The sequence below is a fragment of the Penicillium oxalicum genome, chromosome I (genome assembly GCF_001723175.1).
Source record: "Penicillium oxalicum strain HP7-1 chromosome I, whole genome shotgun sequence".
Lineage (NCBI taxonomy): Eukaryota > Fungi > Ascomycota > Eurotiomycetes > Eurotiales > Aspergillaceae > Penicillium > Penicillium oxalicum.
This window is the reverse complement of record NC_064650.1, coordinates 2,390,058-2,417,483: the sequence shown is the minus strand read 5'-3', so window position 1 is coordinate 2,417,483 and position 27,426 is coordinate 2,390,058. Positions and strand designations below refer to the sequence as shown.

The 27,426-nt window shown below is 51.8% G+C and overlaps 12 protein-coding genes across 12 annotated transcripts; 6 read left to right on the top strand and 6 right to left on the bottom strand.

The window, feature by feature from the left end:
- Nucleotides 1-732: 732 nt before the first annotated feature.
- On the top strand, nucleotides 733-1,098 carry POX_a00825 (uncharacterized protein; the record flags this gene model as incomplete). The annotated part of the gene is made up of 1 exon (XM_050109763.1): nucleotides 733-1,098. The coding sequence occupies one exon, from the start codon at nucleotides 733-735 to the stop codon at nucleotides 1,096-1,098; it is 366 nt and encodes a 121-aa protein (XP_049973531.1).
- Nucleotides 1,099-1,998: 900 nt separating this feature from the next.
- Nucleotides 1,999-3,843, bottom strand: POX_a00824 (uncharacterized protein; the record flags this gene model as incomplete). The annotated part of the gene is made up of 1 exon (XM_050109762.1): nucleotides 1,999-3,843. The coding sequence occupies one exon, from the start codon at nucleotides 3,841-3,843 to the stop codon at nucleotides 1,999-2,001; it is 1,845 nt and encodes a 614-aa protein (XP_049973530.1).
- A 764-nt stretch (nucleotides 3,844-4,607) lies between these two features.
- On the top strand, nucleotides 4,608-6,028 carry POX_a00823 (uncharacterized protein; the record flags this gene model as incomplete). The annotated part of the gene is made up of 2 exons (XM_050109761.1): nucleotides 4,608-4,720; nucleotides 4,789-6,028. 2 exons carry the CDS (start codon nucleotides 4,608-4,610, stop codon nucleotides 6,026-6,028), a joined length of 1,353 nt encoding a protein of 450 aa, XP_049973529.1.
- A 545-nt stretch (nucleotides 6,029-6,573) lies between these two features.
- POX_a00822 (uncharacterized protein) lies at nucleotides 6,574-7,304 on the bottom strand (the record flags this gene model as incomplete). The annotated part of the gene is made up of 5 exons (XM_050109760.1): nucleotides 6,574-6,674; nucleotides 6,747-6,827; nucleotides 6,893-6,901; nucleotides 6,984-7,198; nucleotides 7,282-7,304. The coding sequence occupies 5 exons, from the start codon at nucleotides 7,302-7,304 to the stop codon at nucleotides 6,574-6,576; spliced, it is 429 nt and encodes a 142-aa protein (XP_049973528.1).
- Nucleotides 7,305-7,716: 412 nt separating this feature from the next.
- POX_a00821 (uncharacterized protein) lies at nucleotides 7,717-11,057 on the top strand (the record flags this gene model as incomplete). The annotated part of the gene is made up of 2 exons (XM_050109759.1): nucleotides 7,717-10,124; nucleotides 10,190-11,057. The coding sequence occupies 2 exons, from the start codon at nucleotides 7,717-7,719 to the stop codon at nucleotides 11,055-11,057; spliced, it is 3,276 nt and encodes a 1,091-aa protein (XP_049973527.1).
- Nucleotides 11,058-11,838: 781 nt separating this feature from the next.
- Nucleotides 11,839-13,026, top strand: POX_a00820 (uncharacterized protein; the record flags this gene model as incomplete). Its single annotated transcript, XM_050109758.1, has 4 exons — nucleotides 11,839-11,875; nucleotides 11,943-12,042; nucleotides 12,102-12,460; nucleotides 12,521-13,026. 4 exons carry the CDS (start codon nucleotides 11,839-11,841, stop codon nucleotides 13,024-13,026), a joined length of 1,002 nt encoding a protein of 333 aa, XP_049973526.1.
- Nucleotides 13,027-14,730: 1,704 nt separating this feature from the next.
- Nucleotides 14,731-15,078, bottom strand: POX_a00819 (Set1 complex component sdc1; the record flags this gene model as incomplete). The annotated part of the gene is made up of 2 exons (XM_050109757.1): nucleotides 14,731-14,818; nucleotides 14,921-15,078. 2 exons carry the CDS (start codon nucleotides 15,076-15,078, stop codon nucleotides 14,731-14,733), a joined length of 246 nt encoding a protein of 81 aa, XP_049973525.1.
- A 676-nt stretch (nucleotides 15,079-15,754) lies between these two features.
- On the top strand, nucleotides 15,755-18,251 carry POX_a00818 (uncharacterized protein; the record flags this gene model as incomplete). The annotated part of the gene is made up of 3 exons (XM_050109756.1): nucleotides 15,755-16,230; nucleotides 16,308-17,682; nucleotides 17,742-18,251. The coding sequence occupies 3 exons, from the start codon at nucleotides 15,755-15,757 to the stop codon at nucleotides 18,249-18,251; spliced, it is 2,361 nt and encodes a 786-aa protein (XP_049973524.1).
- A 385-nt stretch (nucleotides 18,252-18,636) lies between these two features.
- POX_a00817 (40S ribosomal protein S13) lies at nucleotides 18,637-19,523 on the bottom strand (the record flags this gene model as incomplete). Its single annotated transcript, XM_050109755.1, has 4 exons — nucleotides 18,637-18,810; nucleotides 18,905-18,951; nucleotides 19,182-19,214; nucleotides 19,322-19,523. The coding sequence occupies 4 exons, from the start codon at nucleotides 19,521-19,523 to the stop codon at nucleotides 18,637-18,639; spliced, it is 456 nt and encodes a 151-aa protein (XP_049973523.1).
- A 760-nt stretch (nucleotides 19,524-20,283) lies between these two features.
- Nucleotides 20,284-21,733, bottom strand: POX_a00816 (N-glycosylase/DNA lyase; the record flags this gene model as incomplete). Its single annotated transcript, XM_050109754.1, has 3 exons — nucleotides 20,284-20,726; nucleotides 20,785-21,602; nucleotides 21,708-21,733. The coding sequence occupies 3 exons, from the start codon at nucleotides 21,731-21,733 to the stop codon at nucleotides 20,284-20,286; spliced, it is 1,287 nt and encodes a 428-aa protein (XP_049973522.1).
- A 221-nt stretch (nucleotides 21,734-21,954) lies between these two features.
- Nucleotides 21,955-23,847, top strand: POX_a00815 (uncharacterized protein; the record flags this gene model as incomplete). Its single annotated transcript, XM_050109753.1, has 4 exons — nucleotides 21,955-21,982; nucleotides 22,031-22,056; nucleotides 22,106-23,293; nucleotides 23,347-23,847. 4 exons carry the CDS (start codon nucleotides 21,955-21,957, stop codon nucleotides 23,845-23,847), a joined length of 1,743 nt encoding a protein of 580 aa, XP_049973521.1.
- A 637-nt stretch (nucleotides 23,848-24,484) lies between these two features.
- POX_a00814 (uncharacterized protein) lies at nucleotides 24,485-26,211 on the bottom strand (the record flags this gene model as incomplete). The annotated part of the gene is made up of 2 exons (XM_050109752.1): nucleotides 24,485-24,592; nucleotides 24,676-26,211. 2 exons carry the CDS (start codon nucleotides 26,209-26,211, stop codon nucleotides 24,485-24,487), a joined length of 1,644 nt encoding a protein of 547 aa, XP_049973520.1.
- Between the last annotated feature and the right edge of the window lie 1,215 nt (nucleotides 26,212-27,426).

The following is a 27,426-nucleotide window of genomic DNA, read 5'->3' as shown; positions in this document are numbered from 1 at the left end:
GAGCCTATATGAGCTCTGTATGCTCACGCATTCTATGATGCACTTTGTATCGTCCATCACATTCTGGCTCCCTTATTCAGGGCAGTTTAAGATCGCCTCTAATCGTGAGTGGTTCCGGTAGATGAGATTCGTCACTCTTCAAGAAGAGCCCAGCTTGGCTCACTTCGTCACATCTGCATGCAGTTATGAACTCGACACCGTCTGAATGTGACAACTCAAATTATCTCCCAATAATTGGCCAGAAATGTGCACTCCCATCGACAAGGTTGGAACTACTATGTGACGAGGAGATGTGATAGTGCCGTGTGCTGCATCGGCTGGGCGCGTAGACACTGCATCTTGATTGGCTCCCTCCCTCCACCGCGACGGTCGTCTGGAGTCGAGTATAGTCGAGTATATAGTAGCCGCCCGCATCCACCGCAGGAGTCGCTCTTTTCCCTCCGTTTCTGCATCGTTGTTTGAGGTTCTGCTATTTTTTCCCTTCGTTCTATTTTCGTCCGCGCTTCGTCTTGGCTGGTCCAAACGAATCTTTTTTTTGACAATTGCTTATTTACCCCAGATTTCGATCATCCTATTCTTAAAAAGTCTTATCACGTCGATAATTGTCCGCCCTCTTCACCCATCTTGATTCCAAAGACTCTTTTCGTTGATCGAAGGGACTCTTTTTCTTCTCTCTCCACTCGATACAATCTTCCAAAACCTGATCTTTTTCAATCTACTCCTGTATTCAAAATGCTTCGCTCAGCCTCCAAGCCCAAGCTGTCTCTCAGCATTGCCGCTGCCCAGAACTCTCCTCGGCCGTCTTTGTCTCTCAAGTCACCCCTTCCAGCTCCCCGGACTCCAATTTCCCCGGCGAGTCCCGTTGCAAAGAGATTCTCTTCTTTCCAGGTCCCGAGCTACTCCTACGTCAACTCGTGCTCGTCGAAGAGTATTCTCAAGAAGAACTCATCATTAGGGTCGAGCTCGACCAACAAGCGCATTGAATTCCAGTCGTCCCCGACAGTCTATTGCGTGACGCCAATTGAGAACACGGATGAATACTACGGCAAACACACCAAGATCTCCAGGGAAGAAAGACGATGGACGGTACGCGAGTGAATCCTACTATGTGCGATGTTCATTTACTTCATGGTCACCGTCGCGAGCTTCATGAGAAGATCGCCGTGACCGCCATCGCAGCTGAAGCTCAAAAGTGGACACGGAACAGACATTCTGGTACCCCAGGCCCTGTACAGCTCCGGGCTCTGAAACATGGCGTCTGAACGCGAGAACATGTTGGCAGCGAAGCTCAACCCAGGTACTCTTTGGTCTCACTGGGTGACTGACTGCCTTGGGGACAAGCGAAAACCTGGGCTTCGAGTCTGTGGACTCGGTCAAATCTGCTGTCTCGGAATATGTGTTCTTTTGGCTGCATTGTTACGAATGGTTGTATCAGTATGAGTCGAGTGTTGAGCCGACAATTGTACTATCTCACGACGTTGATGGGTCTCCGAATTATGATCTTGATTTGATGTTACCAAATTTCTTTGTTTTTTTTTCTACTCAAGCAAATGCAGTCTTTACCGATATTCCTCAAATCCTGCGCTATTGCTATTTTTTGACCTGTTATAAGGTTTCCGTAAGCAGCAAGATCGTGGACGTCTCAATTTTGCCAAAGTGACAGGAGCATGCTTGTAGGTCCAGTACCGCGAAAGAGAAATGTTTAGACTGACCTGACGGGGGATTCCTTCTCAATTAATGCCACCCTTACAGCACAGGCAAAAGAAGTGTAAATCACGGTACTTCTGAACGGATTCTTCTCTTTTTTTCTCTCACTTTCTTGCTCTGTTGGCCATAAGTAATGATGCATCGCGTAGGAGCCTAATGCAGAATTAAAAATATTACAAAAGACATTAGGTTTCGTTCCAGAATCTTGTCAAGATATGTAGACTTCGGACGACTAAGTTGAGATTAAATTCATTCGTTCGTTATCATTATTCGAGTATCCTCAGTTGAAGCTTAGCCGGCCCCCTCCAAACCCACATACCACACCGACGATGTCACCAACGCCGCCACCATAAAACAGATCGACGTCTCCTTCTCATGCATAAAGCTCCCTACTAGATCCACCGAGTTGAAAAAGACGGCACTCACGGCAACCACAATCTCCGTGACCAGCTTGATCCAGCGAGGAAGCGGGTAGTACGCATATACAGCCGAAACACATGATGAAAGCATAACCAGAAAGATACAACAATATGACTGAATCCACGGGGATTCCGACTTGGGAGAGATTGGCTTGTCGGCTTTGGTGGTGATTTTGTCTCCTTCGTATTTGAATTTCATGATCTCTGTTGCGACGAGGTATTCGAGCAGAGTGGTAGTGATGGGGAGGCGAAGCAGAGACTCGACTACCTGCATCGCTGCATCGCTGTCTGTGTCTTTGTCGGTGAGGATCGTCGTGATGAGATTGATTGGCGAGTCCGACGTCAGGCGTGATAGTTCAGCGACCTGTAGTTCCAACGACTCCGTCCCCACTGTGAATCGAATAAAGTCAGATTCCTTCCAGATCCCCACGAGACGGCCCTTGTCATGGTTGCGCAGCGTGAACAATGCGCGGATGCACAAGGACAGTCCGACCACGATGGACAACCACAGCATTCCATTTCCCACAACGCCTGAGGGTTCCAGTCTCTGGGCATTCAAAGCTCCGTAGAGCCATCCGGCCAGAATAATCGCCGTCTCAAGCGATGGCATGGCAAACGCCACGATTGACTGCCACCATCCCCTCGGTTGGGATACCACGTCCCCAGCCTGAAACCTCGAACCTTCCCGCGTCTCATATTGAAATGACGCTTCATCCATGCAGAGCAGTGAACGAAGTACATCATTTCCATTCACATTCTTCCCTCCCATAGTCGAAATGGTCGGTCGCACCGCCATCAGCCACACAGCAAGTCCACGCCCCGTCGCCGCAGCCATTAGACCGACAGCGCAAGCAATGAGCAGATGCACCAGCAAGTACATCCGCGTTGCGCAAATCATCCTGGCGCCACGATCAATCCCGTTCGGTCCAGTCCAGCGCTTCAGTGCCAAAAATGGACTCTGCTGGTGATCGATGTTGGTAAAAATATACCCCCATGACAGCTGCCCGCTGTTTGCTTTCATCTCATTGTGCTGTTCAGACAAATACGTCGGTCTGGACGCGCGCGTATCCTCCCTCTGAATCAACTCCTCGACAATATCCTTCACTGGCACCGGAGGTGTCTCGTTCAGCATATTCAATGCATCCATCAAGTCGCTCTCTCTCAGTCGAAACAGATTCTCCCCGGTTCCTTTCACCTTGGCGCCGCAGAAGCGCTCACTCCTCGGACTCTTAATCCAATGGATCACCCCCTCCTTATCTTTGCCCCCGCCGTCTGTTCCTGTCGCTGGAGTTTTCTTCATCTCTTGCCCCAGCACTAGCACCTGCCACTTATCCCCAAACGTCTCAATCTGCATCGCGATACGCCGAGCCAAAGCCGTCAGATCCCTCGCCGACTCCCAGTGGACCATGGCAATGTCCATGCGCATCGATCCGTTCGACCATCCCGAATGGAGAAACCAGTTTCCGCGCGCGAGGGCGTTAGCGATTGATCGTGCCCGGAGACTGGCGCGGAGACTCGAAAAGATTGATGTTCCTCCCGTTCCGACCTTGCCTACTTGTGAGGCGATGATGATGGCGCCCCAAAAGGCGACAATCTGCGAAGACCATGCGGCTGTAGCAGAGACGATCTGTTGTGCTAGGGCTTGGGGGGCCTGGAGAATCAACAGGAATATGACTAGGCGGGGGAAGTGATGCGGATTAACTCGGAATAGACTCATTTGTGATCGAGATATGCTAGATCTTCTCATTCACGCGAGAAAACTAGGATCATCTACGGAACAAAAAAATAATAGGAAATAGCTGGGGATTTGAATCTTGGCTTTACTTCTCTCAACTTTCACGGTCCTTGAGAACGATGAGGGGCAAAGACAGCGCCCGATCGTGAATACGAGGCGGCGCGGCTGAGCCAGCCGCAAAGCAAGCTGCGGCTGCATTGCTTCGGTGGCTTATCCATTCTTACGCTGGTAGTTTTCCTGCCTTGAGAGCTTTTTGCACCACGCCAACCTTGTCCAAGAGCCCAGCGTCCACTCACCTGAAGTACGCATGACCTTGGTGACGACTTGAATAGGTCTCCAGTCTAGGTAAGCTTGAAATTCAAGTCTTGCGCAGTCAGAGTCGATGAAATCCACTTTCAGGACAGCTCGGTCATCCTGTCCCGCGCGAGTACCTGTCCGGCAAATGCTTATGGGGATTTAGATTGAACTAGCTCAGCTCGAGGACCCTATAATAAATTCAACCGGCCCGCGGCATTCAACTAGGAACGGTTCCACAATCCACATGGTCCTTGCTTCGGTCTAGACATGCGCTCTTTGGTCGGAGTTGGGACTCTTGGAGAGGCGTGCCAACCGTGGATTGGAGTCAGTTAGGGCAGCCTGTCAGGGCTGGCTGGGCCCGTGCGTCGGCCGATCTTTTCTGCCGGCGTGTCTATCCAGGCCCGGCATCATCATCTGAAACAAACATGCACGATTAAGGAAGCCCTTCCATGTTCTTCTCTAGGAGTCGTATTGCGGCATTACGCAGGCCATCAACATGCGCATATTTTGGCCTGCCAAGATGGAGCCGGAGCCTACTCACCCTCGCGATCGAGTCGTCATGGTTCGTTACTCCGGGCATGATAACCTGGATTGCTTTGCATATGCTAACACGTGAAATGCTGGCTCTAGTGACGACACATCGGTTGCGATAGTGGAAAAACGGACCAACCCCCAAGGCGGAGATCAGGCTAAGATCCATTTCCTGGAGAATATCACCGCCGATTCTCGCGCCCACCGCGGGATCCATCCGATCCTTGCTCTCGAATCGCATCAGGAGAATCTCGCCGATTTGGTCAACAAAGCTCTCAGGAGTCTTCCACCCGCGAATGACGGACCTCAGTCCATCCGACTAGCAGACGGTTCGGTCCGCCAGCGGCCAGATTTTGTATCCGCGACCAGGGGTCCAGGGATGCGCTCCAATTTGTCGGTTGGACTGGATACGGGCAAAGCCCTCTCGGTTGCATGGCAGGTGCCCATGGTGGGCGTACACCATATGCAAGCGCACCTGCTGACACCTCGACTGGTGTCTTGTCTGAACCACAGCGCTGATTCGAACGTCGCCTCCCCTGCATTTCCATTTCTTTCTCTCCTCGTCTCGGGCGGCCATTCTATCATAGTACATTCTCAATCCTTGACCAATCACAAGATCATGGCATCTAGCGATGACATCGCCATGGGTGAGACGCTCGACAAAGCAGCGCGCGAAATTCTCCCTCCGACGCTCCTAGAGGAAGCAAAGACAACCATGTATGGTAAGACGCTCGAGCAGTTCGTCTTCCCTAATGGACCTACCGATTTCGCCGAGTACCGTCCACCAATGACGCGTGGCGAGGAAGTCATCAAGCGCAAGAGCAAATGGGGATGGAGTGTCACGACTCCGTTTGCAAACACGCGTGCTCTGCAATTAAGTTTTTCGTCTGTGGCCAGCATGGTCAACAAGATCATCAAGGACAAGAACGGTCATCTCTCGGACGAGGAACGGGTTGATCTCGGCCGGGAGGCGATGCGCGTCTGCTTTGAACACCTGTCATCGCGCACAATTATCGCCCTCGAAGCTCTTCGACTGAGGTATCGTGACGAGGAGGAGATCAAGACTCTCGTCGTGAGTGGAGGCGTAGCAGCGAATAAGTTTTTGATGCATGTTCTGCGGTCTTTTTTGGACGCTCGCGGCTTTGAGCATATGAAGGTTGTGGCGCCGCCGCCGTATCTGTGCACTGACAATGCGGCGATGATTGGATGGGCGGGGATTGAGATGTATGAGGCTGGCTGGCGGACTCGATTGAGCTGTCGGGCTCTTCGTAAGTGGACGCTCGATCCAGAGGCTGAAGATGGTGGTGTTTTGGGACCGACGGGGTGGGTTGCGCTGTAACGAAAATGGAGTGAGAGAGTCAGATTGTATGATTAGTGATACCCTTTGCATTTTGAGACAAGAGATACGCCCCACCTGCAGATCCAGCTTTTGAATTCCTATTGTCATTTGGCACAGTCCCTTTGAGAACCATGACTCGGCCTGAGCTGGCCTCCGTACTACTACCATGCTTGAATCCTTACAGTACGGTGCAACAAGTCGCAAGAAGGTCAGAGCTCACGAAGATTATAGCAATAGTCTCCATCCCGAGAATACACATGTCAAGATTTGGTACGACCACAGACGCCAATGCAATGGTTTTGACGATCAACTCGCTAGGTAAGAATAATGCTAGCCATCCGCCCAGACTGGTCCTCCCATAAAGTCCATAAAACCTTCACAGCAGGGTATCGATGTTGCGCCGCTCTAAACCATGCAATATGAATAATATAGAAAACAAAGTCGCTGTGCAAGAAATTTCTGGACCACAGAGCAAAAGCCAGGTCCTGACTCCTTTTTTTTGGTGTGTGTGTGTGTGTAGGGATTGATTGTGGTCCTTTGCCAGGTCAACCACCAACGGGAGGACCGCCACCGCTACCGCGTTGAAGACTGGCGACTTGCTTTCGCAGCTCGAGCCAAAAGTCTTTTCCGTTGGCCATGATATTAGCTAGACCAAAGAAATTGTCAGATATCACGGTGTTTGGTAAGGAATCTTGGGGGGAGCAGGACTCAGCCATACGCTTAGAGCCCCATGGGCCACCTGCTGACTTTGGGTTGGTGGTGTCCTTGGCGGTAGGCTTGTAGAAGGTTGGTCTCGACTCTGTCACTCCATATTAGAGATCACGCGGGTATAAATTGGAGAGAGTATCTGAGGGATCAAGGTACCATTGAGTCCTGTGCGATAGCTCGTTATTAGTCCATACTCTGTGCGCTTCACAAGAATGAAGAAAAGCTGCCAAGTGGAATGACCGCTCACCTTGCTTCAGCATGTTCTTAGCCTCCATGGCATTGAATCCGCGGACAGGCACATGGTGGTCCTGTGTAGAAGAAGGGGCATTTGGGGTGGAAGTGTTGGCACCCCAGGATGAATGTCCTCCTCGACCATGACCACCACCTCCATGATGGCCGGTTCTGTCACGGTGCCCGTGGCCTGTCTGGCGTTGTGACGAGTGACGGGAAGGCCCGCGCCATCTGGATTGTTTCGACATGGTCAGCAGAGGCACGCGGTGGTGGGATGTTGTGGAAACAAAGACTGTCAGTCAAGAGCGCCTTACCTCTCTTCACCTGCATTGCTCATCGTTATCGCTCGTTATCAATAGCAGCACAACGTCAAGGTCAAACACGGAAATACGATCATCAGGAAAGTCCATGCGGGGAAAGCTGTTGGACAAACCGCCGAGTGTGTTGACACCTGAGGCAGAAATCAGTTGTTCTCCGCCTGGTCCAGGTACCTAGAGGAAAACCACTTTGAGATACATCCCCATGTATAGACTGTCTCCTTTTAGAGGCAGGGTTATTGATTATACCAGTCTGCTCTGGAGATTCCTAGTCGCATTGGAATGCTATACTAATTAAGCATCCAAAGCAAATCCCTCGAATGCAGTGGGGTGCCCCTGACCTTGCAACTTGACGTGTCACTTGCCCCGTTGAACCCGCAAGCTCAAGCAGCGCTGGAAAGCTCCCCACGCTCAAAGGGACTGATGGCCCCTATGTCTAGACACTCTCTGCCTATGCGCTCATCACGATCTTCACAGTCACGGTCAGCCTCAAAACCAACACGGAATATTGTGGAGTCCCCGGAAGGTCCTCCGTTGAAGAAGCGCAAGTACGTGCCTGGAGGACCGGGAGGTGGTGGAAGATTCGTCGATCTCGAGGGCGCGCGGCAACAACAGCTCCTCCAAGACACATCACCGAACAAGAAATCAAACAACATTTCTCGGCGTCATTCCACCAGTTCAAGAAGCCGCCCGGCTCGCGAAATCGAACAACCCATCCACGCTGCTCCTCCTCCGCCACCACCCCCTGTGCCTACCACACCACCCTCCATTCGACCAAGAAGAGATAAGAGTTCAACCCGAGGTCGCTACACCTCGTCCACAGCCGCAGCCCTGGCTTTACAGCAAGGAGATGGATACAAACCGCGCGAGGAGCGGGGGTGGGAGGAGTTTCACCCAGACTTGGACATTGACAGCAAGCTTGCGGTCTTCACCTCGGGGGAAGTAGACCAGGTCGACCCGTCCGTCAATGCCTTGACACTCGAATCCATTGCGGGTGCTAAAGTCCAGGAGAGCTCTGGTACGGCCATGATTCATTCCGCCGAATTACCCTCGCCGATTCCCTTCAAGCGCAGACCAGGCCGTCCGCCGCGTCGCCCAGAGGCCATCCTCAATGCCTTGATCGCGCAACAACAGCTACCCAAGGTGGTTCCGCCACCGGGTCCGAACCCCCGCGAGAAACTGACCCTGCCGAAACCATCATTCCGGCTCAAGGACCCATTCACATTCTACGAAAAGAAAGGTGTGGGACAGCAGAACTATGTTGATCGGACGATGGCGAGCGTCGGATACCAGGAGAGCGATCTGTTCATCCGTCACGATCGACGGTTTATTCGCATGACCGAGGGCGCGCAGGAGGACGATATGGATATCATTCAACCGGTCGTGACAGAGGGTGACGTGAATGCCGCGATTGGACGCGTCGAGTATGACATGGACGAGCAAGATGAGAAATGGCTCGATGACTTGAATGCCCAGCGCCGTGCAGACCAGCTGGAGCCGATCAAGCCTGCCATATTCGAGATCACAATGACCAAGATCGAGAAGGAGTGGCATGCCCTCGAGAAGCGAATCCCCAAACCAAACCCGAAGCCACCGCAGACACAGCGACCTCGCTCCAGCTCGGCGGCGGCCGTGAACGGGGAAACGGGTGGGTCTGGAGAGGAGCAGGATAGCAAGTGTGCTATCTGCGACGACGGGGACTGTGAGAATTCCAACGCCATTGTGTTCTGCGACGGCTGTGATTTGGCGGTCCATCAAGAGTGCTACGGTGTGCCTTTCATTCCGGAGGGCCAGTGGCTCTGTCGGAAGTGTCAGTTGCTGGGCCGGGGGACTACCAACTGTGTCTTTTGCCCAAACACCGAGGGAGCCTTCAAACAAACCACATCGTCCAAATGGGCTCACTTGCTCTGCTCCATTTGGATTCCCGAGGTGTCGATTGGAAACCCATCCCTAATGGAGCCAGTCACGGATGTTGAAAAAGTGCCGCGCAGTCGATGGAAGTTGTTGTGCTACATCTGTAAACAGAAGATGGGGGCTTCGATTCAATGCAGCAACAAAAACTGTTTCGTGGCGTTTCACGTCTCTTGTGCGCGGCGAGCTCAGTTATTCTTGAAGATGAAGATTGGGCATGGGCTCATGGACTCACACCTCCTCAAGGCATTCTGTGACAAACATGTGCCTCCCGAATGGCGTGTCGAACATGGGACTGACGCGGCGACTGCGGATGCGATTGAGTTTTATCGCAACACGATGCAGGGTCGACGGTGGGGGGACAGTCAAGCGGCGGCATTGTCGTTGGGGCCTTCACATGCTGAGGATGCCGACGAGGACCACACGCAGCCCCCTCGTCTCACTTTGACCGTAGGAGGAAACAAACGCAAACGCATCCCCAAAACGGTCTGGAAGCTTCCCTCTGGCGCACCCGTTATTCCCCAAGTTGTACTCGATTCCGTCATCGCGTCTCTTGGAAGATTTACTGTTCGTGGCCGTAAACACTACGCCGAGGAGGCCTGCAAATACTGGACTTTGAAGAGGGAAGCTAGACGAGGCGCTGCCCTTTTGAAGCGGTTGCAACTACAGCTCGAGACGTTCTCCTCAATGGAGATGACACGCAGAGACTACGTTGCAATGGGGGTGACCGGTCACAAGCGCCTGCAGCGACGCATCGAATTTGGAGAGATGCTTTACAAGGACCTTGAACAGTTGCGCAACTTGTGCGCGCTAGTGAAGCAGCGTGAGTTGGAGAAGCTCAAAGACGCGTACATGCTTCGAGACATGGTTGATCTGGTTTACTTTCCCATCTTCCCGCTCCTCTGGCCTATCTTTGAGAAGGCTCAAGCGTAAGTTGCTTGCTTCAATCGACCTGGCATAATCTCGGCGTTGCTAATCCTTTTTGTTCTTATAGTCTCGATAGCAAGGGCACTTTTGCAGCCGGCATGGCCTCCATCCGAAAGCGTCTCGAAGAGCGATTCTACCCTTCTGTTTCCTCTTTTTCTGCCGATCTGGCCGGTCTGTTCACGTCCGAGATTGGTGTCGCTCCGGCAGGCGATACTGCAGCTCTTCAGGAACAAATCAGTGGACGTGCGCCTGAGCTCAGTCTGGAACAACGCGAGAAGCGAAAGCTGGCCAAACGGATCATCAAGTCTATTCAGCCAGGGCTGGAAGATGCACTTCGAAAGGAGAGTGAACTGAATCGCAAGCCCTTCGAGAAGGAGCTGAAAGAGCTTGATGTTATCTTGGACCGCAGCGTCATGTCTCGCCGCGACTCGATTGAACTCGAGGGAGATGGTGAGATCGAAGCTACCGAGCCGGTGACCAAGGCTGAACCCATGGAGGGAGTTGAATCCGCTGTGCCTGCTGCTATGGACTCACACCCGGCCGAGGACGGCACTGAGCCTGCCCCTGATGTTGATGGCTCCACAGTCGATGACAGTCATCCCCCGAACGATGTGAAGCCCGTGGTGAATGCCAGCTATCGTCGCCATCCGACCCCCGTCCTGACGGAGGAAGATCAGCAGCTTCCGTTGGCACAGGGCGGAATTCAATGGTATATGCAGCCATTTGATCCGGATGGCACAACCATTCATGAAGAGCGCTGGACTGGACGAGATGTCATGCGTGGAATGAGCGAGGAGCTCAGTGAGTTGGACGAAGATGAGTTGAAGGATCTGGTGGAGGAAGAAACCTCGGCCCCGGCTTTGACCGACGCTCCTGTCGAGGCGGGCCAGCTTCCAAAAGAGGTTCGTCGGACTCGTCGCGCACGCTTCCGTTGATGGAAGCTGTGCAGAATCACGGCCTTACGAATCGGTATGAGGCGCATCCGAGGCGCATGTAGGAGTCTTGGGTTCTTAATTGGTTTAATTTTCTCTTGCTGGGATGTACAATGAGTTTAGGCAGACTGGGTGCTTTGACATTGGTGTTTAGAGTACCTCTGCACCCTGATGGGTGTTTGACAATGAGAACCTAGTAATATCTCAGAATTTTCTGTCCCCCTGGAATGTATCGAGTGTGTACAGCCATCAGTGTATTGAAGACTCTCAGGAAACGACTGTGTTTCCCACGGTGTAGCATCATCGTCGTAGTTGTTAAATTCAATTTCCTACCCAGACCACACTGCTATACTTTTACCCCTATTACTTACATCCAGCTGCGTACCTGACTGGATGTACTTCAGTACTTTTGTTGGTACTTCCTCCCGCGCGCGCTGGTTGCTGTGCCCCAGTTCTTGGCGCCTTGCTTTGTTGTCCAACACGCAGCTCTCTCCCCCCTTGAGACTGATATCTCTCGCCACGTCAGATCTACATTTTTAAAAACCAATTTTTATTATTATTGACCAGGAAATTCTCAAAAAGAATCTTCGTCCCATCCCTTTCTTATTCTGCGACCAGACTTTTTGTTTGCCTGTGACTACCCTTCCAGTCCCTCGTGATTGCAGCTGTCGGGAGTGTTTGTTCCTTTCCGAAAGCCTAGCGCCGCCCGTCCTCTCTTTCTCATCTTCTCTTCTCTTCCCTCCTTCTTTCCTTCCCCATCCCATCCTCGCTGCATCAGACAACCATGGCTGACTACGACAACGACAACGGCCGCTACGCCGGTAAGTGATGTTGTAGTGACCGTCGTGCGCTCGCTTACTGACGATGGCAATTTCTTTTTCCTTCCAGACGAGCCCCGGTACGATCGCGACCGTAGTGCCTCGCCTCGCGATGAACCTCGGGGCGACCGTGCTCGCAGCCGCTCCCCCAATGGCCGTGCGGAGGACAGGTAATTCACATCAACCACAATGACAAACCTCTCTGCGCACATCCACTAATTCGATACAGCCGTCCTGGTCCCCTGCGCAAGGCCCATCTGGTTGAGGAAGAGGATGAGGAAGGTGCCCAGAATACCGGATCCAACCTTTTCGTGACTGGTATCCACCCTCGTCTCACCGAATCCGATATTTCGCGCCTTTTCGAGAAGTACGGTGATGTCTCTAGCTGCTCCATCATGCTGGACCCTCACACCAAGGAATCTCGTGGATTTGGATTCGTCAACATGAGCACCGCTGAGCAGGCCGATGCCGCCAAGGAAGGCCTTCAGGGTGAGGTCATCGAGGGCCGCACTCTCAGCATCGAGAAGGCGCGCCGTAGCCGTCCTCGCACTCCCACCCCCGGCAAATACTTCGGACCCCCCAAGCGAGGTAAGTCCCATCCTGTGATGCACTGTGTCGCCAACTATCAGCTGAATTCTTAATCATTAGATGATGGTCGAGGCCCTCCTCGCCGTGGCGATCGCTACGATGACCGCCGTGGCCCCATGGGCGGTGGTGGTGGTGGCTGGCGCCGTCGCGATGATGATCACTACCGCGGTGGCCGCTACGACTCCTACAACGATCGCCGCGACTACGGTCGTGACTATGGCCGCGATGGTGGCCGTGGTGATGGTGGATACCGCCGTGACTATGGTGGCCGTGACTACCGCCGAGAGTCCCGTGATGATCACGGATACCGCGGTGGCCCCGACCGCTATGGTGACCGTTACAGCCGTGATGACCGTCGTGGTGGGGATGATCGCCGTGCCGGTGGTGCTGGTGGTGCTCCCCCCGCTGAAGGTGGCGCTGGCGGTGAAGGCCGTGGTTATTACGACCGCGATGCCAACCCTCCCAGCTACGACGCAGCTCCTCCCCGTGAGCCTCGTGAGCCCTACTCCGGTGGCGGCCGCTCCTACGAGGGTCGTGGTGGCGATGACCGCTATGGTAGCAGGTAATGTATACCCTTGGCCTGCACTTCAATGTTGGGAAGCTTTTGTTCGAACCCTTCGCTGTCTGATGGCTCAAGTTCTCCCGCTCCTCATGCCCCTTGACTATGCCAAGCCCTCTCATGTCCTCCATTTTTCACATTTCTCCTATCTTCATATTCTCAGACTGTTTTAATGCGCGGGGTTTGCGACGGGACTACGGGCGTCGTCATATTTTTGAGTTTTTGCCCCTTTGTTTACCTCCCCTTTTTCCGAGCTGCCATCTGCCTTTTCTCCCCCCGTCAAGGTTTCTGTTCCAGAGGATATTCAGTCGCCACAGGCCTCGCTGCGACCGACCCGGCAACTCTTTATCGGTCGATCCCAGTCTTGTCGCCAATATTCGGTCGCATAGAAGATGTGGCTCTTTTTGTCTGTTCAGCGACGCAACCCGGGAGAGAAGAAAAAAAAAAGAATCTCTAGCGGCAAAGATGAAAAACAAATATCGCTGTAATCCGGCTATCTCTTGGGATCAGCACCATCGGTCAGAACTGTTCGCCTTATGCACAACACTTGTCAGCTTTTCAGTAACGGCTCGGACTGTATTCGACAATATTAAAACATTTTCTATCGGCTTTATTCATCCGCAACCTCATCACCTGCATTTCTTTCATCCATCACCCTCCACAGCCCCGCCCTATTTGTTTCCGTTCAACCAGGCCGTCAGTGTTTCGCGTGTAGTCTTCTCGAAATGCTTCATGGCAGATGGCGCCTCGGGGACTCGGAACCCATCCGAGGGAATGTCTGCCCGAGGGAGGTGTCTGGAAATCAATGATTTTTCTTGGTTTGCAGGTAAGATGACTCGGAGATACTAACGGCCGCAGGCTTGGAATGCTATCACTGTGGTCCGCTTCTGATCCTTGGCCTGTCGCCATCTTCGTTTTCACCGCGCCAGCGTGTCTTGAGGTTTGTTTTCTCATGATTTCACCATGAGACTAGCTTGATGTTCCTCCGGCCTTTCGCGCAAGACGCTTCTGGAGACTTGACTCATACATTTCAGGATCAGGAACAATTATTACTTTTACAGGCTAACATGAACAAGAATGCGCGGTCGGCTGCTACGCTCTGGGCGTGTTACGTCTCATTTAGTTCTTTGAGTATCACGCAAATAAAATATCACTGAAAGAAAGGAGTATTCCAGTTCCATCAACTCAGAGTCATCAGTGTGTGCGAGGACCGATCCACTAAGGACTACGTTAGTACATACAAATTATCACTGTCCCAGCGATAAACGGTCATTCCGGGACTGGCTTTTGTATTGCTCGTGTGGTCAAGGCGGTGCAGGCTATCCAAATGGAGAATAGACAATTCGTCAAGAGTTCTCGATCTTGAAGCGTAGGCGAGTCGTTTGCATACCTTCCTGACAAAGCCGGAAAGTATATTTTAGGAGAACTTCCATTAGGGTATCTGAAACGACAGCATTGGACTCGTATGGCCGGAATGATCCATCATGGTCCCTCAGTAATCGATGACTTCTGGTCCATCATCAGCGTCGTGACAGTCCTGAAAAGACTGTCAGACGTTGTCTCAATCTCACTAAATGCATCAAGCTCTATACGTACCTGAGAAATGCCCAAAGATATCATAAGAATTCGACAATCGCTTAGATGACGCCTCCAAAACTCCTCGAGCACAGCGCTTCAGATTAACTTTACAAAATGACACGCGAAGCAAAATTCACTCTGAATCTTTCTTGGTCTCGCCTTCAACTTCCTTGCTCTTCTGGATCAAGAATTCCCCCAACACTTGCAATGGATTGGGTGGCCTGCGCAAACCAAATGTTAACCTCTGAGAATTGTTTCCTTCCATAAACATTTTATAGTTGAACAGAATTCATTCATGCATCAACGTTGACGGGAATACCCACTGGTCCCTTGTGACAGTCTTCATACCCTCAAGCAGGTATGGAACGATCTTCTCGTTGAGGTATACACGGGCCGGGGCACCTCCAGGTCGAACTTGCGGTGCGACGCCGCTGGAGAGGTCTAGTGATGGCAGATTGGCGCCTCCGTTCGTGTCGGCCATGGTGGTGGGAGGTTCGTAACGTGGATCTGGGAGGAAGAGAGCAGCGATGCGGCGGAATTCGCGGCTGGTGTGGAGGAAGAGGGTTGCTTGATTGAATTGCGCAAGTAGATAGGCAAGTGGTAGAGACGAGTATAGGATAACCACAATCTGACTGGCTAGAGGGCTTCCGTTCAAGGGGAGTGAATCTGAAGTTGGGGCGTGTGGTTGGAGCTGGAGATTGTCTTGAGATCAACGAGTGAAGCATTCGGGTGGAGACTCGCGGAGCCACAGACTACGAGTGGAACCTCGGGCGCTGCGTCTTGCCGTATGACCGCACTCTGTTTAGGGTATATGCAGGTCGTCGTCAAGGGGGAGGCGAAGGGGTGGAAGAGGCAAAAAAGAGAACTACACATATAATCGTATTGTATTAATTATGATCCTACTTCCGCTACAAGGCTCATATTTATTTGAGCTCTAAATATTGAGAGTGATTCTAGTTGCTCGCTGGATCCGGTGGAAGTTTCATCAAGATTCGCGGATTCAGTCTGCACAAACAGTGCAAACACCCCCGAGCCAGGATATATCAGACACGTGATTTCGTGTTCTCTCGCGAGGCTTTTGACGCGCCGTTGAACTCTGATCCAAGCTAATCGATGCCTCGACGCTGAGGACTGTGTACCCATGGCCTCTTTGCAGCATGTCTCTGCTGCATTACTGGGACACGCAGCGCTCCGTGAAGCGCAAGAGGACATCCGAGAAGGAGGCCGAACTTGAAATCAAGACGCATCAAGATCCGGAGAAGCGACCGCCGAGTCCGAGTCCCTCATCTGGCGTGGTGGACTCGCCAGTTCCCGCACCGTTGTTTGATGAGCCGGAAGGATATATTCTCAGCAGTCCAACGGAGCTGGAGATCTCGTTGCCGGCTATTCAGACCGACGAGGATGCTATCAAGGCCTACGAGGCTTGTAAAATTGATCCCGAGACTGACGAAGGGCCAGGCTTACATGCCAGGTTGCGAGATGGAATCTGGGAGCGGGGGAAAAGTTCCATCTATGTGGATGCATTCAATTTGGCACTAGAAACAGTGCTGGATGAAGAGTCGCACTTATTTAACGACGCGGAAATGGAGGTGTTCAGGCAGTGGAAGGATCTCTCGTACGAATCGCAATATTTGTACGTCTCACATAAGCGATGATGCGGCAAATTTAAGAATAAGTGAGCTTTATATGTATTGACATTCAAATTCTCAGGTATGTTCGGCTTTTTCTGCGCAAGACATCCGCCTGGCATCGTATCAGCAGACTAGGCTACTACTCTGACATTTCAGACGTGGCGGCCGTGGCCACCGACCTCCAAAGAGATCGAACGCTGCCCAAAAGCGAGCAAGGAGACGCGAATGTGGGTGATCTCACTTTCGGGAGTACATTTCGATTCGCCGATGGTACCGATAAGATCACCACGCTCGAAGAAGCGTCCTCACTGTTGTTGCTTGACGAATTGAAATGGTTTGCCAAAGAAGTCAAAGCCCAGGGAAAGAACAAGAAGGAGCTGCTTGCAGCTCTGTGCGAGACCAGTCAGTCGCAGACTGGTCTCGGGTTCAAAGCCCAGCCTGGTAATAGGGATGGCCACTTTCTTCAAAAAATTCTCGATTACACGGGTCAGTGCATTCGACTCACGTCAGAACCACGTGCTCTCTTTGAGCGTGTGCATCTGGTGTTCTACCGATCTACTGAATGGACAGAAAAGTCCTTGACCACCATCATCCTTGCCAAGATATCGCGGCGTAATTTTCCACAATACATCGTGTGCCGGTCCAACTCGATCTTCTCCTCTAGAGTTACACTTTTGGAGTTCGAGTCGGCTATAAGAACACAATTCGACATTGACAGCATCCTTGAGTTCAATGGTCCCCCGAGCACAGATTCGTTGCAACGAATCATAGACCTGGCCGACAAATTCTACCCGCGATGGAAGCAACTCGTGGATGAAGAGCAACGGAAGGAAGACTCCATATATGAGAGTGGCGAAGGCGCATATTTGCGTCGCTTCTCGCCTGCCTGGGTGTACACCAGAGTCATGCACAAGAGCCTCCTGCCGCTGGGCCGATTCAAAGAACACAAACGAGAGCACGAGCTTCTGAGCGAACTGCTTGCTCAGCGCCTTTTTCACGCCTCCCGCCGCGGGGCATGGTACCAGCGCAAAGCTCTACTGGAAGAACATTACATGTGGGCATTGACACCCTACGAGGGCCGCAATGAGGAAAATCAACGCAAGTTCTGGAAACGAGTTGCGCTGAAAACGTGCGAGGAGGGACTTGAGGACCCACTCTGCCATCTCATCTACCACTATGATTTGCAGAAGAGGATCACAAAGCTTGAGAAAGCCTTGAAAGTCGTGAAGAGGGAGCAGCATGATTTTGGGCACGTCATGCTAAGTAAGCCTGCCGAGCGGACAATCGAGGGGATCCGTATCGAGAGTGAAGACGGGCCAAAAAAGGGCAAAGCCACCGTCTGGATTGATGAAAGGGAAGGTGGAGAATGTCGTGTCGAAAGCATGTGTCTGAGCTGGTATCGAGACCACGGTTGGAAAGGATATCATTCAGAGGGTGGGATTGTTCGAACATTGGTAAGTGGAATAGCCTCACATTCAGCAATGTGTGCAAGGTCTGATACTTTGGTCTTCAGTTCGGGCTACTATTTTACGACATCCTCTTCACATACGTACCAAACGTCTTCCAAACCGCCTTCCAAACGTGTCCATTGGATTTGCACACAGACGTGTTCTATCCATCTCGAGCCTCGGAAATCAACCATCGTCTCGTTGAAATCACCAATGGAGATGCCGAACGCCTCATCCGGGAAATCTATGAGCGCGAATCAGCCACACAACCCTGTGCCATTGGTATTGACTGGTCTTTCGAGCTGGATGATCTCGTTGAAATTGTGCAATGTTTTCGAGGAGAAGCGCTGGCTACGATATGCAAGGTTATGGCACAGGAGTATCAGCAGCGTGGCGGCGGTATACCAGATTTGTTTCTGTGGAAACCCGAAGAGCAAATTGTCTTGTTCTCCGAGGTTAAATCCGAGAACGATCGATTGAGCGATACTCAGCGGCTTTGGATTCATATTTTGCTGGGTGCTGGAGTCCAAGTCGAGCTGTGCAATGCCGTCGCGAGGGAAGTTAGGACAGGTTAGACGATTTTTTTTTCTTGGATGATAATGAAATCCTTCGAAACCGAAATATCTCATGTACAGGGACTGGACATGTCGACTCCGAACGGTGCACAGTGTACATAGGCTGGTTGCCTCTCTTGAGCTCTTACAATGTCTACAATGAAATGTATACCGTCTGCCATGCAATACGAAGTGATGAGCGCTTATAAGAATTCTGATTATCATCGCTCATGGATCGGATGTCAGAAGCTGGAGATTGAAAGACATGGGTATAACTCGTAATAGTTTCTTTTTTGTATGGGCGGATCTAGCACATATGTAAGAATGATGATCTCGACATCATATGCCAGATACAGTGCTTCATCACAGCTCCATTCCCAGTTACCACAAACAACCACGTTATCGCTTATGCGACAAGGGTGGAAGCGGTGGCGCTCTCGTAGCGCCAGGTGGGGGGGAGGACACCGACGGTCTTGTAGTAGCGGGACAGACGGTGGATACGGGACTCGATCAGAATGAGGCGGAACTTGGAGTCCTTGTCCTTGCGGTTGCGCTCGAGGTGCTTGCGGACAGCGACGGCCTGGGAAGAATAAATATCAGCCAACCGAACAAAGGTTGTGACATCAATCAATTCCAGATTAAAAGTCACTCCAAAAAAGAGTTTTCCGACATACCTTCTTGATCAGGAAGTAAAGGTCCTCGGGGAGCTCGGGAGCGAGGCCTGTATTTCCAAAATCTCTCCGTCAGTCTTGTTTCATGACCAATCAGAGGCTTAGTCGCGAGTGCATTTCTGCGCAAGCATTGTATGGTTTGTTGAAGAAGAGTCGGGGTGTTCGCGGTGCGATCGTTTCGTTCTCATTTCTCAGAGAATTGTTCGAAATTTTTCACATGCGATCCGAGACTTTCTTCAACCGATTGAAGGGGTGAGAGGATTGGCGATTGGAGTCGTACCGCTGGACTTGAGAATACGGAGGATCTTGTTACCTATTGAGAAGATAAAGGTTAGTACCACGGAGATTTTCCCTATCTCGACCTCTCGCAGATTTCGAAATTGCGCGCGAGATCCCATTCGCAAAGGACAAATCTCTTACCGGTCACAATCTTGACCTGAGCAACACCGTGGGAGTCACGGAGGACAACACCGATCTGGGAAGGAGTGGCACCCTTCTTGGCCAGCTTGCAGATCTGGTCGACAACCTGGTCGGGGGTGGTCTTGAGCCACGCAGGGGGAGCGCGGGAGTAGGGGAGCGCGGAGGCAGCCATGCCCTTGCCCTTGGAGTGAAGACGACCCATTTTTGCTGTGGTATTTGGTCCGGCGACGGTGAGCTGGTCGGAAGTTGTCGAGATGGATGAGTGAAATTAACGGGTGGAGTTGGATGAAGATTAAACGTGAGGCGGACCGTCCAGTGTGTGGGTCACGTGTCCGTTTCGCTTATTTTTCCGCGCCGCCTTTTCTTCCGCTGCGACAAAGCTTCCGCCTTCCACGACTTGTTTCTTGTTTCGTCAGAACCCAATCCACTAATTTTCAAGATGCACCGATGCTTTGAGAGTGGTTTTTGAAATTAATGTTTTCGAGCTGCTCTCAAGTGTGTCGTTGGACTGAACTCTTGTCTTTCAAACCTCGATAGAACTGGTACCGACCCAATTCGCCGGGGATACATATGGTCAGTGTTTATCGATGCCTTTCCTTTCCCCTTTCTACACACTCCTTTCATGATGAAACAACACTTTTTATTACTTATTTCTGGTACCTCTTATGTCAGAAGCACGTCTCCGGATGTGTCTTCGATGATCTAACTGGACTTCTGAACTATCACCTATCCGCTCTCTTTTCTTGTGCATTGTGTGGTGGAGACTATTTTCACTAACTCTCCTCACAGATCTCTCCCAGACTCTTAGTCAACGCATCAGAATACCAGATTAGATTTTCCAATGATATGCTTTCACAGAAACACTTTGATTTCCTGTAATTTTATGTAAACGCTCACCCGCGGTCACAATGTACATCGCGCCCCTGCCAGCATGAGACAGCCCTTCACTTAGCGTCTAGATTTCATGGGTCCCCGATCTTCCGGAGTCGCTTCGATACCCTCCTCGTATCAGTCGTATGGGCAGCCTGGACGATCTCTTCCTTTGGTCCCCTTCTTTTCCTTGTCCGAATCACCTCGGTCATGGGCTTCATCTCTGTTTCTTCGGATTTGATGTTGACAGAATCTAGTTCTTCTTTCGGCGCTGTCAACATCACAGCAGTTCTCACCTCGGTTTTGACTTCAATATCCTCTCCATCTTCCTTGACGGACACGTCAACCTTCTTCGTCGCTGCGAGTCGATCGGAAAATGACCTGAGATCTGCTGTGAATAGCACGCTATGGGCCCATCCAGCCTCTTGACCCCATAGCTTCCGAAAGTGATTGGCCACCGCGTCATACGTCGCTTTGGTCAAAGATTTGTGGGAGCTTTTACCAAATCGGTAGTCCCGCTGTGCGATTTGCCAGACTACTTCATGTTAGTGCTACGCCTTTTTAAGGCTCTTGGGTTGGTGAGAAGGACTGACCGTGAGTATCCACAGGGACTGATTCACCCCAACCGAGACCCATGAGACATACGCAATCCGCAACCTTTGGCCCGACACCTTGCAGCTCTAGCAAATTCTCATGGGCATTACGATAGCCTTGTCGTCCCTCAGGCTGCATTGTTTCGCCAGGTTTCGGCAAGACTCCAAACACTGGAGACTCGGGGTTACATAGACCTTCAAGCCACCCCTTCTCTCGTTCCTGAGAGACCATGACTGCGGTGCGGTGAATGTATTTCGCTCGGTATCCAAAGCCAAGGCTGCGAAGATTGCTTTCGACGTCGTTGCCTGCGAGAGCCTCTGGGTTTGGAAAATCGTGGTAGGAGCGGTCACCAATCTTGGCGATGAAGTCACCATAGTTTAGACACAATTTCTCCACCATTTGGGAGATCCGAGCGATATTGTTGTTGCTGCTGCATATGAACGAGACGAGTGCCTCCCATGGATCCTGACGAAGGATACGAATTCCCGTGAATTGGACGGCCTTCTTCTTAAAATTGGCATCGTTGCTAGACCATTGCTCATAGAGGCTGGATAGACTCGGAGACAGATTCAAATAATGCTTGATCAGACGCAAAACCTCGTCATCAAGCGCATTATCGCCAGGTGCTTTGATGTCACTAGACTCTGTATCGGACTGCGCTCGAGACGAGATTTTTGAGTCTGGAGGAGAGGGTATCGATGTCAAAGAAAAAGATTTATAATGGCGATAATAAAGGTTCGATGTGTCTTGCTTCAACGAAAGTAGCTTCCCATGGAGCACACAGCGCCATTCTTCCTCTTCGGGGATATGTTGCCATCTACAAGGGGTCAGAAGGTTGTCGTAGGCGATGAAGTATTTTAGAAAGAAAAATCTGACCTGAATGATTGTCCACAGCGTAATGTAGTATTGATACACAGCTCACTCAAGCCTATCGGCAATCTTCGCCATTCTGAAAACACTCCAGCCATGACTATTGCCGATGCGCAGAATATTTGCTGTTGGAAAGCCTATCGCAAATCGATAGACGGCGATAAGGAAGCTTTCTGCCTTTCATCCAGTTTCAAGAAGGCGGTAAGTGTTTGACCGCCCTCATGAGGACGGGAGCTTCCAGTTTTCCCCTTCAACAAGGTGCGATCCAATAGCTTCGCTTATCATCCAGGAAGCTCAACATGAACGGTGACACCTATACATCAAGAGGTAAGCATAGTCAAATGACTTATTAAACCTCGTGCTAACTGGAATTAGAATCGGCGCGTCCTCGCGATCACTTCGTAAGTGACAATTCGTCTTTCTATACGGCCATTTACTAATTCCAACCAGCGCGACGAGCGGCGAGACCGAGACCGAGGTGACCGTGGAGATCGGGCGGAACGAGGAGCAGGTGAAAGACGACGATCACGCTCGCCTCACTTTGGCGCGCGTGGTGCGCGTCGCGAAGCAGAGACCAATTCCTACTCTTCAAGCCGAGATTACCGTGCCCGAGAGCGAGAGGATCGCTACTCCAGTCGCCGTGAAGAACGTGATTGGGATCGTGGTGACCGCGCTGACCGTGGTGAGCGTGGAGAAAGAGGAGAGCGGGGAGAACGTGGAGAGCGTGGTGGCGATCGCCGCCGGCGCGACTTCGACGACAGATCCCGACGAGACCTTTTCGATGAACGCCCTCGGCGCGGTGGCCGTGATGACCGCCGAGAGCGTGGAGACCAAGAGCGTGGGGGTGATCGGAGAGCAGGCGGTAGGGCAGCCGGTGGTGGAAATGGACCTGAGCCAGCACGACGAAGCGCGTCTCCGCCACGCAGGAAAGAGCCTACTCCAGACCTCACAGACGTGCCCTCCGTTTTAGACCGCAAGCGTCGCCTGACACAGTGGGATATCAAGCCTCCCGGTTACGAGAATGTGACAGCAGAACAAGCTAAGCTCTCGGGGATGTTCCCTCTTCCCGGAGCTCCACGACAGCAGCCCATGGATCCCAGCCGCCTGCAAGCGTTTATGAACCCGCCTGCTGGAGGGTCAGTCGAGACTACGGCCCTGAAGCCATCGAATTCACGCCAAGCGAAGCGCTTGTTTGTCTACAATCTTCCTCCTGCTACGGCTGGTGAGAATCTCGTGTCTTTCTTCAATTTACAACTCAACGGCTTGAATGTCGTGCACAATGTCGACCCTTGTGTCTCTGCGCAAGTGGCTGATGACAACACCTTCGCACTTTTGGAATTCAAGTCACCCAACGATGCGACGGTCGCTCTGGCTTTCGACGGGATCACCATGGCGGAGGGCACTGAGAAAGGCCTCGAGGTTCGCCGTCCCAAGGACTATATCGTCCCCAACGGAAGCGCAGAACAAGAGTACCAGGAAGGCGTTCTGCTGAACGAGGTGCCAGACTCTCCCAACAAGATCTGTGTTTCTAATATCCCTGCATACATTCCCGAGGAGCCTGTGACTATGCTGTTAAAGTCCTTTGGTGAACTCAAATCGTTCATTTTGGTCAAGGACGCGTCGACTGAAGAATCGCGAGTAAGTGACATTCTGCGAGGCTTCAGAAATGCGGTTTATTAATCAAGCAATAGGGTATCGCTTTCTGTGAATATGCCGATCCTACCACTACCACAATTGCTGTGGAGGGTCTCAACGGCATGGAACTTGGTGACCGCCACTTGAAGGTTGTTCGCGCCAGTATTGGTACCACTCAGGCTGCAGGTCTCGATATGGGAGTGAATGCCATGTCGATGTTCGCCAAGACTACCTCTCAAGATATGGAGGCCGGTCGTGTGCTGCAACTTCTTAACATGGTGACCGTGGACGAGCTTCTTGATAACGACGACTATGAGGAGATCATGGAGGATGTGCAAGAGGAATGCGCCAAATACGGCAAGGTTTTGAGCCTCAAGATTCCCCGGCCGTCTGGTGGAAATCGCCAGGCTGCCGGTGTTGGAAAAATTTATGTCAAGTTTGAAACCCCCGAGTCTGCGACCAATGCCCTGAAGGCGCTCGCCGGTCGAAAGTTTTCAGACCGCACCGTCGTCGTTTCCTACTTTGGTGAGGAGAATTTCGATGTCGACGCGTGGTGATAGTTTTGTGGTGGACGATCTTCACAGTTCGAGTCAGCCTCAATTCTCTCGGAGCTGAATGTATCATAGTTACTTCGCCTTTGCATGGCATTGGCCTTGATGCCTTACTGAACTTTATCAAAATGTTACCTTGCGGTTTCCTTTTTTTTTTCCTTTTTTTCCCCTCCTCTTCGGTTGATTGGAAGCTTGATTTATATTTGGTTACTCCAGGTGGACGAGGAAAGGCATTAGTAACGAACTGCTGTGTTGACTCAGCCTTGTGGCATTTTCCATAGTAGCCTGTCTCTGACGTACACGACACTCCTTCGAAAGTAGCTGATGCGAACAATCCACCTTGAAACCCACAACTGGCATGACAAAGGCGCTTGGAGAAGATGGTCGACTCGGTCTTCTTAGCATGGCAGCTCACCTCAGGTGGTTCTTCGATCGACCAATCTTCCATCTTTGGGCGAGACCTTTCCGTGCTCTATCTGTCATCGAGGCTACGCTATTTCCATTTCAGCTAAATAGACTCCAGAAAATGTGAGATGATCTCTCGTGTATTTCATCTTTAAAAGCCCTCTATGGCGGGTAGGGTATGCGTTTCAAAATGACTTTCCATCCAGACCTCTAGCTTAGGTCGGTGGTTTTTTTCTTTTTAATTCACAGCCAAAATCTTGGCTGCGGCAGCCTCCGCAACGACCATGATGGTAGCCTGGATATTACCCGTGGAAAGGTCGGGGTGAATACTGCCATCGACAATGAACTGCGGTAGTGAGATGAATTATCAGTATATGTCGTGTTTCTTCAAGCATATATCAGTGAGAAAGCTGACGGGATAGTTCTTACCAGGTTGTCAGTGCCGTAGACCTTGGTGTTGGTATCCACCACAGAGGTACCGTTCTTGCGGCCATCGTCCACGCCCATCTTCGCGGTAGTGGCATAGTGAGTACCGGGTGTCAGGCTCTTCAGAATGGCGGTGGTGTTAAGATTGTCCACCAGAGTCAGACCGGACGAGGGAGCCTCAATATCCTTGACCAAACCCTGAATGAAGGCGCGAGCGGCCATACGGTCATCGGGAGTCTGCATGTAGGGGGACTTCTGGACGACGGTGTTTTGCTTGGAATCGAGACCGAGAACACCGTGCGAGGTGAGTCCGTGGGTCATGTAAACCTTGATGCCGATAACGCCGTTTTTGCTCGGAGCGCAAGAACCCTGGTAGTAGCGAGTGTGGTTGCGGAAGGTGTTTGAGCTGAAGAAGATCATGCGGTGCTTGCCTTGGGTCAGAAGGCCGCTGCCTTGCTTGTAGAGCTCAATGTCGGTGGCGTCACTGCCATCGAGAATGCTGTTGTAGTCGGGAATGCCAAATGTTCCGTTGGTCTTGACTGTGATCGTGAAGATGGGGTGATCCATGAGACCGACGCCGACTGGCAGTTGAATCCAGTCCTCCTTAGCGGGGACAGCAATGCCGCTGCTCTGGGCCATTTCAATCTGCTTCGCCGGGCCGATACCCGAGTTGAAGAGGAGGCGCGGAGTGGACAGGGCACCGGCGGCGAGAACGACGCGACCATTGGGGCCCACAGTAACGATCTCGGTCTCGTTGGAGCCTGTTTGCACCTCGACACCGGTGATCTTGGAGCCTTCGCGCACAACCCGAAGCACTTTCACGCCCAGGTGCAGATCGAAGGACTCGCTCTTTTGGGCAATGGGCAAGTAAGTCCGGACAGGTCCTGCGCGAACCGAGTCCTTGATGTTCCACGCAGGGTAACTGTAGACCTTGTGTTTCTTGTTAGGCTCGTCGATGGTGTCGACTGACTTCCAGCCAAGTCTGTTGAAGAAGCGCGAGAGAACGTTGTAGGCACCCTGATCGTATCGCTTGCCATCGATAGACGGCTGGGTTGTGCCCGCATTTCGCTCGTAGAGTCTCTCCGCAGCAGGCTTGATGTCCCTCCACTTCCACCCAGCAGGCCAGTTGCTGTTGTGGTCGAAATCGTGATCGGAGGGGTGGATAAAGACCATGTAGTTGACCGTTGTGCCGCCTCCGAGGACACAGGCTGCGTTGCCTGCAGTATCGGTGCACATGTACTGCTTCCATTCTGGAAGAGCTCCGATATCTGCAGACAGTCCGGGCAGGTCAATTGGTGTCAACTCGTTGTTCCAGGGAAGAGTATCGTTGGCGCCGGTGGCCACGGTTGGCCCTTGACCACGCTCAAGAAGGAGGACTTTCTTGCCCGCCTCGACAAATCTCTCCGCGGCGATGATACCCGAGGGGCCGCCTCCGACGACGATATAATCATAGTGATCACTCTTGAAAGTTGAAGCCGAAGCCAGGCTACCAGCCGCAGCGATCAACGCTGCTTGGAGGCTCACGCGCAAGAGCTGCATTTTGGCAGGATATGCGCTTGGGCTGAAAGGGGTATAGAATTTACAAAGTTAATTTTTCGATCCAAGCATTCAAAGGCGTGGCCTTCCAGGCTATTTAACGTACCATCATTCTAGATTTCTCTCCTTATTTCCCATTTCAGCCTTCTCCGAGCCCAGGTCGAACTTCCGGCCGTTCTTTTTTCTCTTGATGGTGTCATAGTTCACGGCGTATCGCAGTGGCTTTGCTGTCCCAAGTGCAGATCTATTCCCTTGCTAGAAAGAAACCAAGCATCCAAGCCACTGAGTTTCTGGTGCAGTGGATCTCTTCGAGAGCCTTCTGAAAGCAGGGAACACCATTTAGGCCAGAGAATCAGGGACTAGAACCATTAGACCCTCCTGAGTAATCCTCTAATAATCGAATCCTTACGAGCATGAAACAAGAGCACCTCTGAGGGCTGGTCCAAGGGGGATGCTGGAACCGCACAATGATTTCATGGTGCAAGCAATAGCAATCGTTCGAGATGGCCCGCACCTCCACTATTGGGATGACGATGTTTCACTGGGTTTCCGAGTCCCGAGATGCCAGATTGAGTGGGTCTTTCAACGGCCTGAAGACCCAGAATAGACTTGCAGGGTTTTTCACTCACGGTCTGAGACTGAAAGGAGGAGCGTGCTCGTGGGCCCAGGATCATCCCAAAATGAAACTTGTGATTGTATGGAACGACGGCAAGATGGCATTGAAAGACTAGGTGCCGGGTCCAGGTGGCAGGTAGTGGGAGGAGTCTGAGTGCATAGTGCGCCCTATCTTGATGTCTTCAGCGTTGCATCGATTCAAAGTTCTGAGCCGCGACTCGGAGCGAAGCCACCGCATCTCCCGATTCGACTTGGATTTCCGAAGATTTTCCTCTTGGACTGTTAGTGGTTGCGTGGTTCCTACCACTCCACTTCATCCACTTCATTGAATGAGGAAAGGAATCGAAAGTGGGTTGAAGGCGGTAGAGTTTATGAAACAACGGGAAATGATCGGCTGAAGGATTTCCCTGCGTGCAATCGATTCTTCATCAGGTGATCGTTATCTGATCAACTTTTTTTCCACCGTCCGATTCGCACCGTAAATTGCAGCCGATTGCCGACGCTTGTAGCTGATTAATGGCAGCTGTCAGTATCCCTGGGTCAGTCTCTCCGCAGTCCACCAATCAGACGGAGAAGCAAATGTGTGTTCGAAGGAACTTCCCT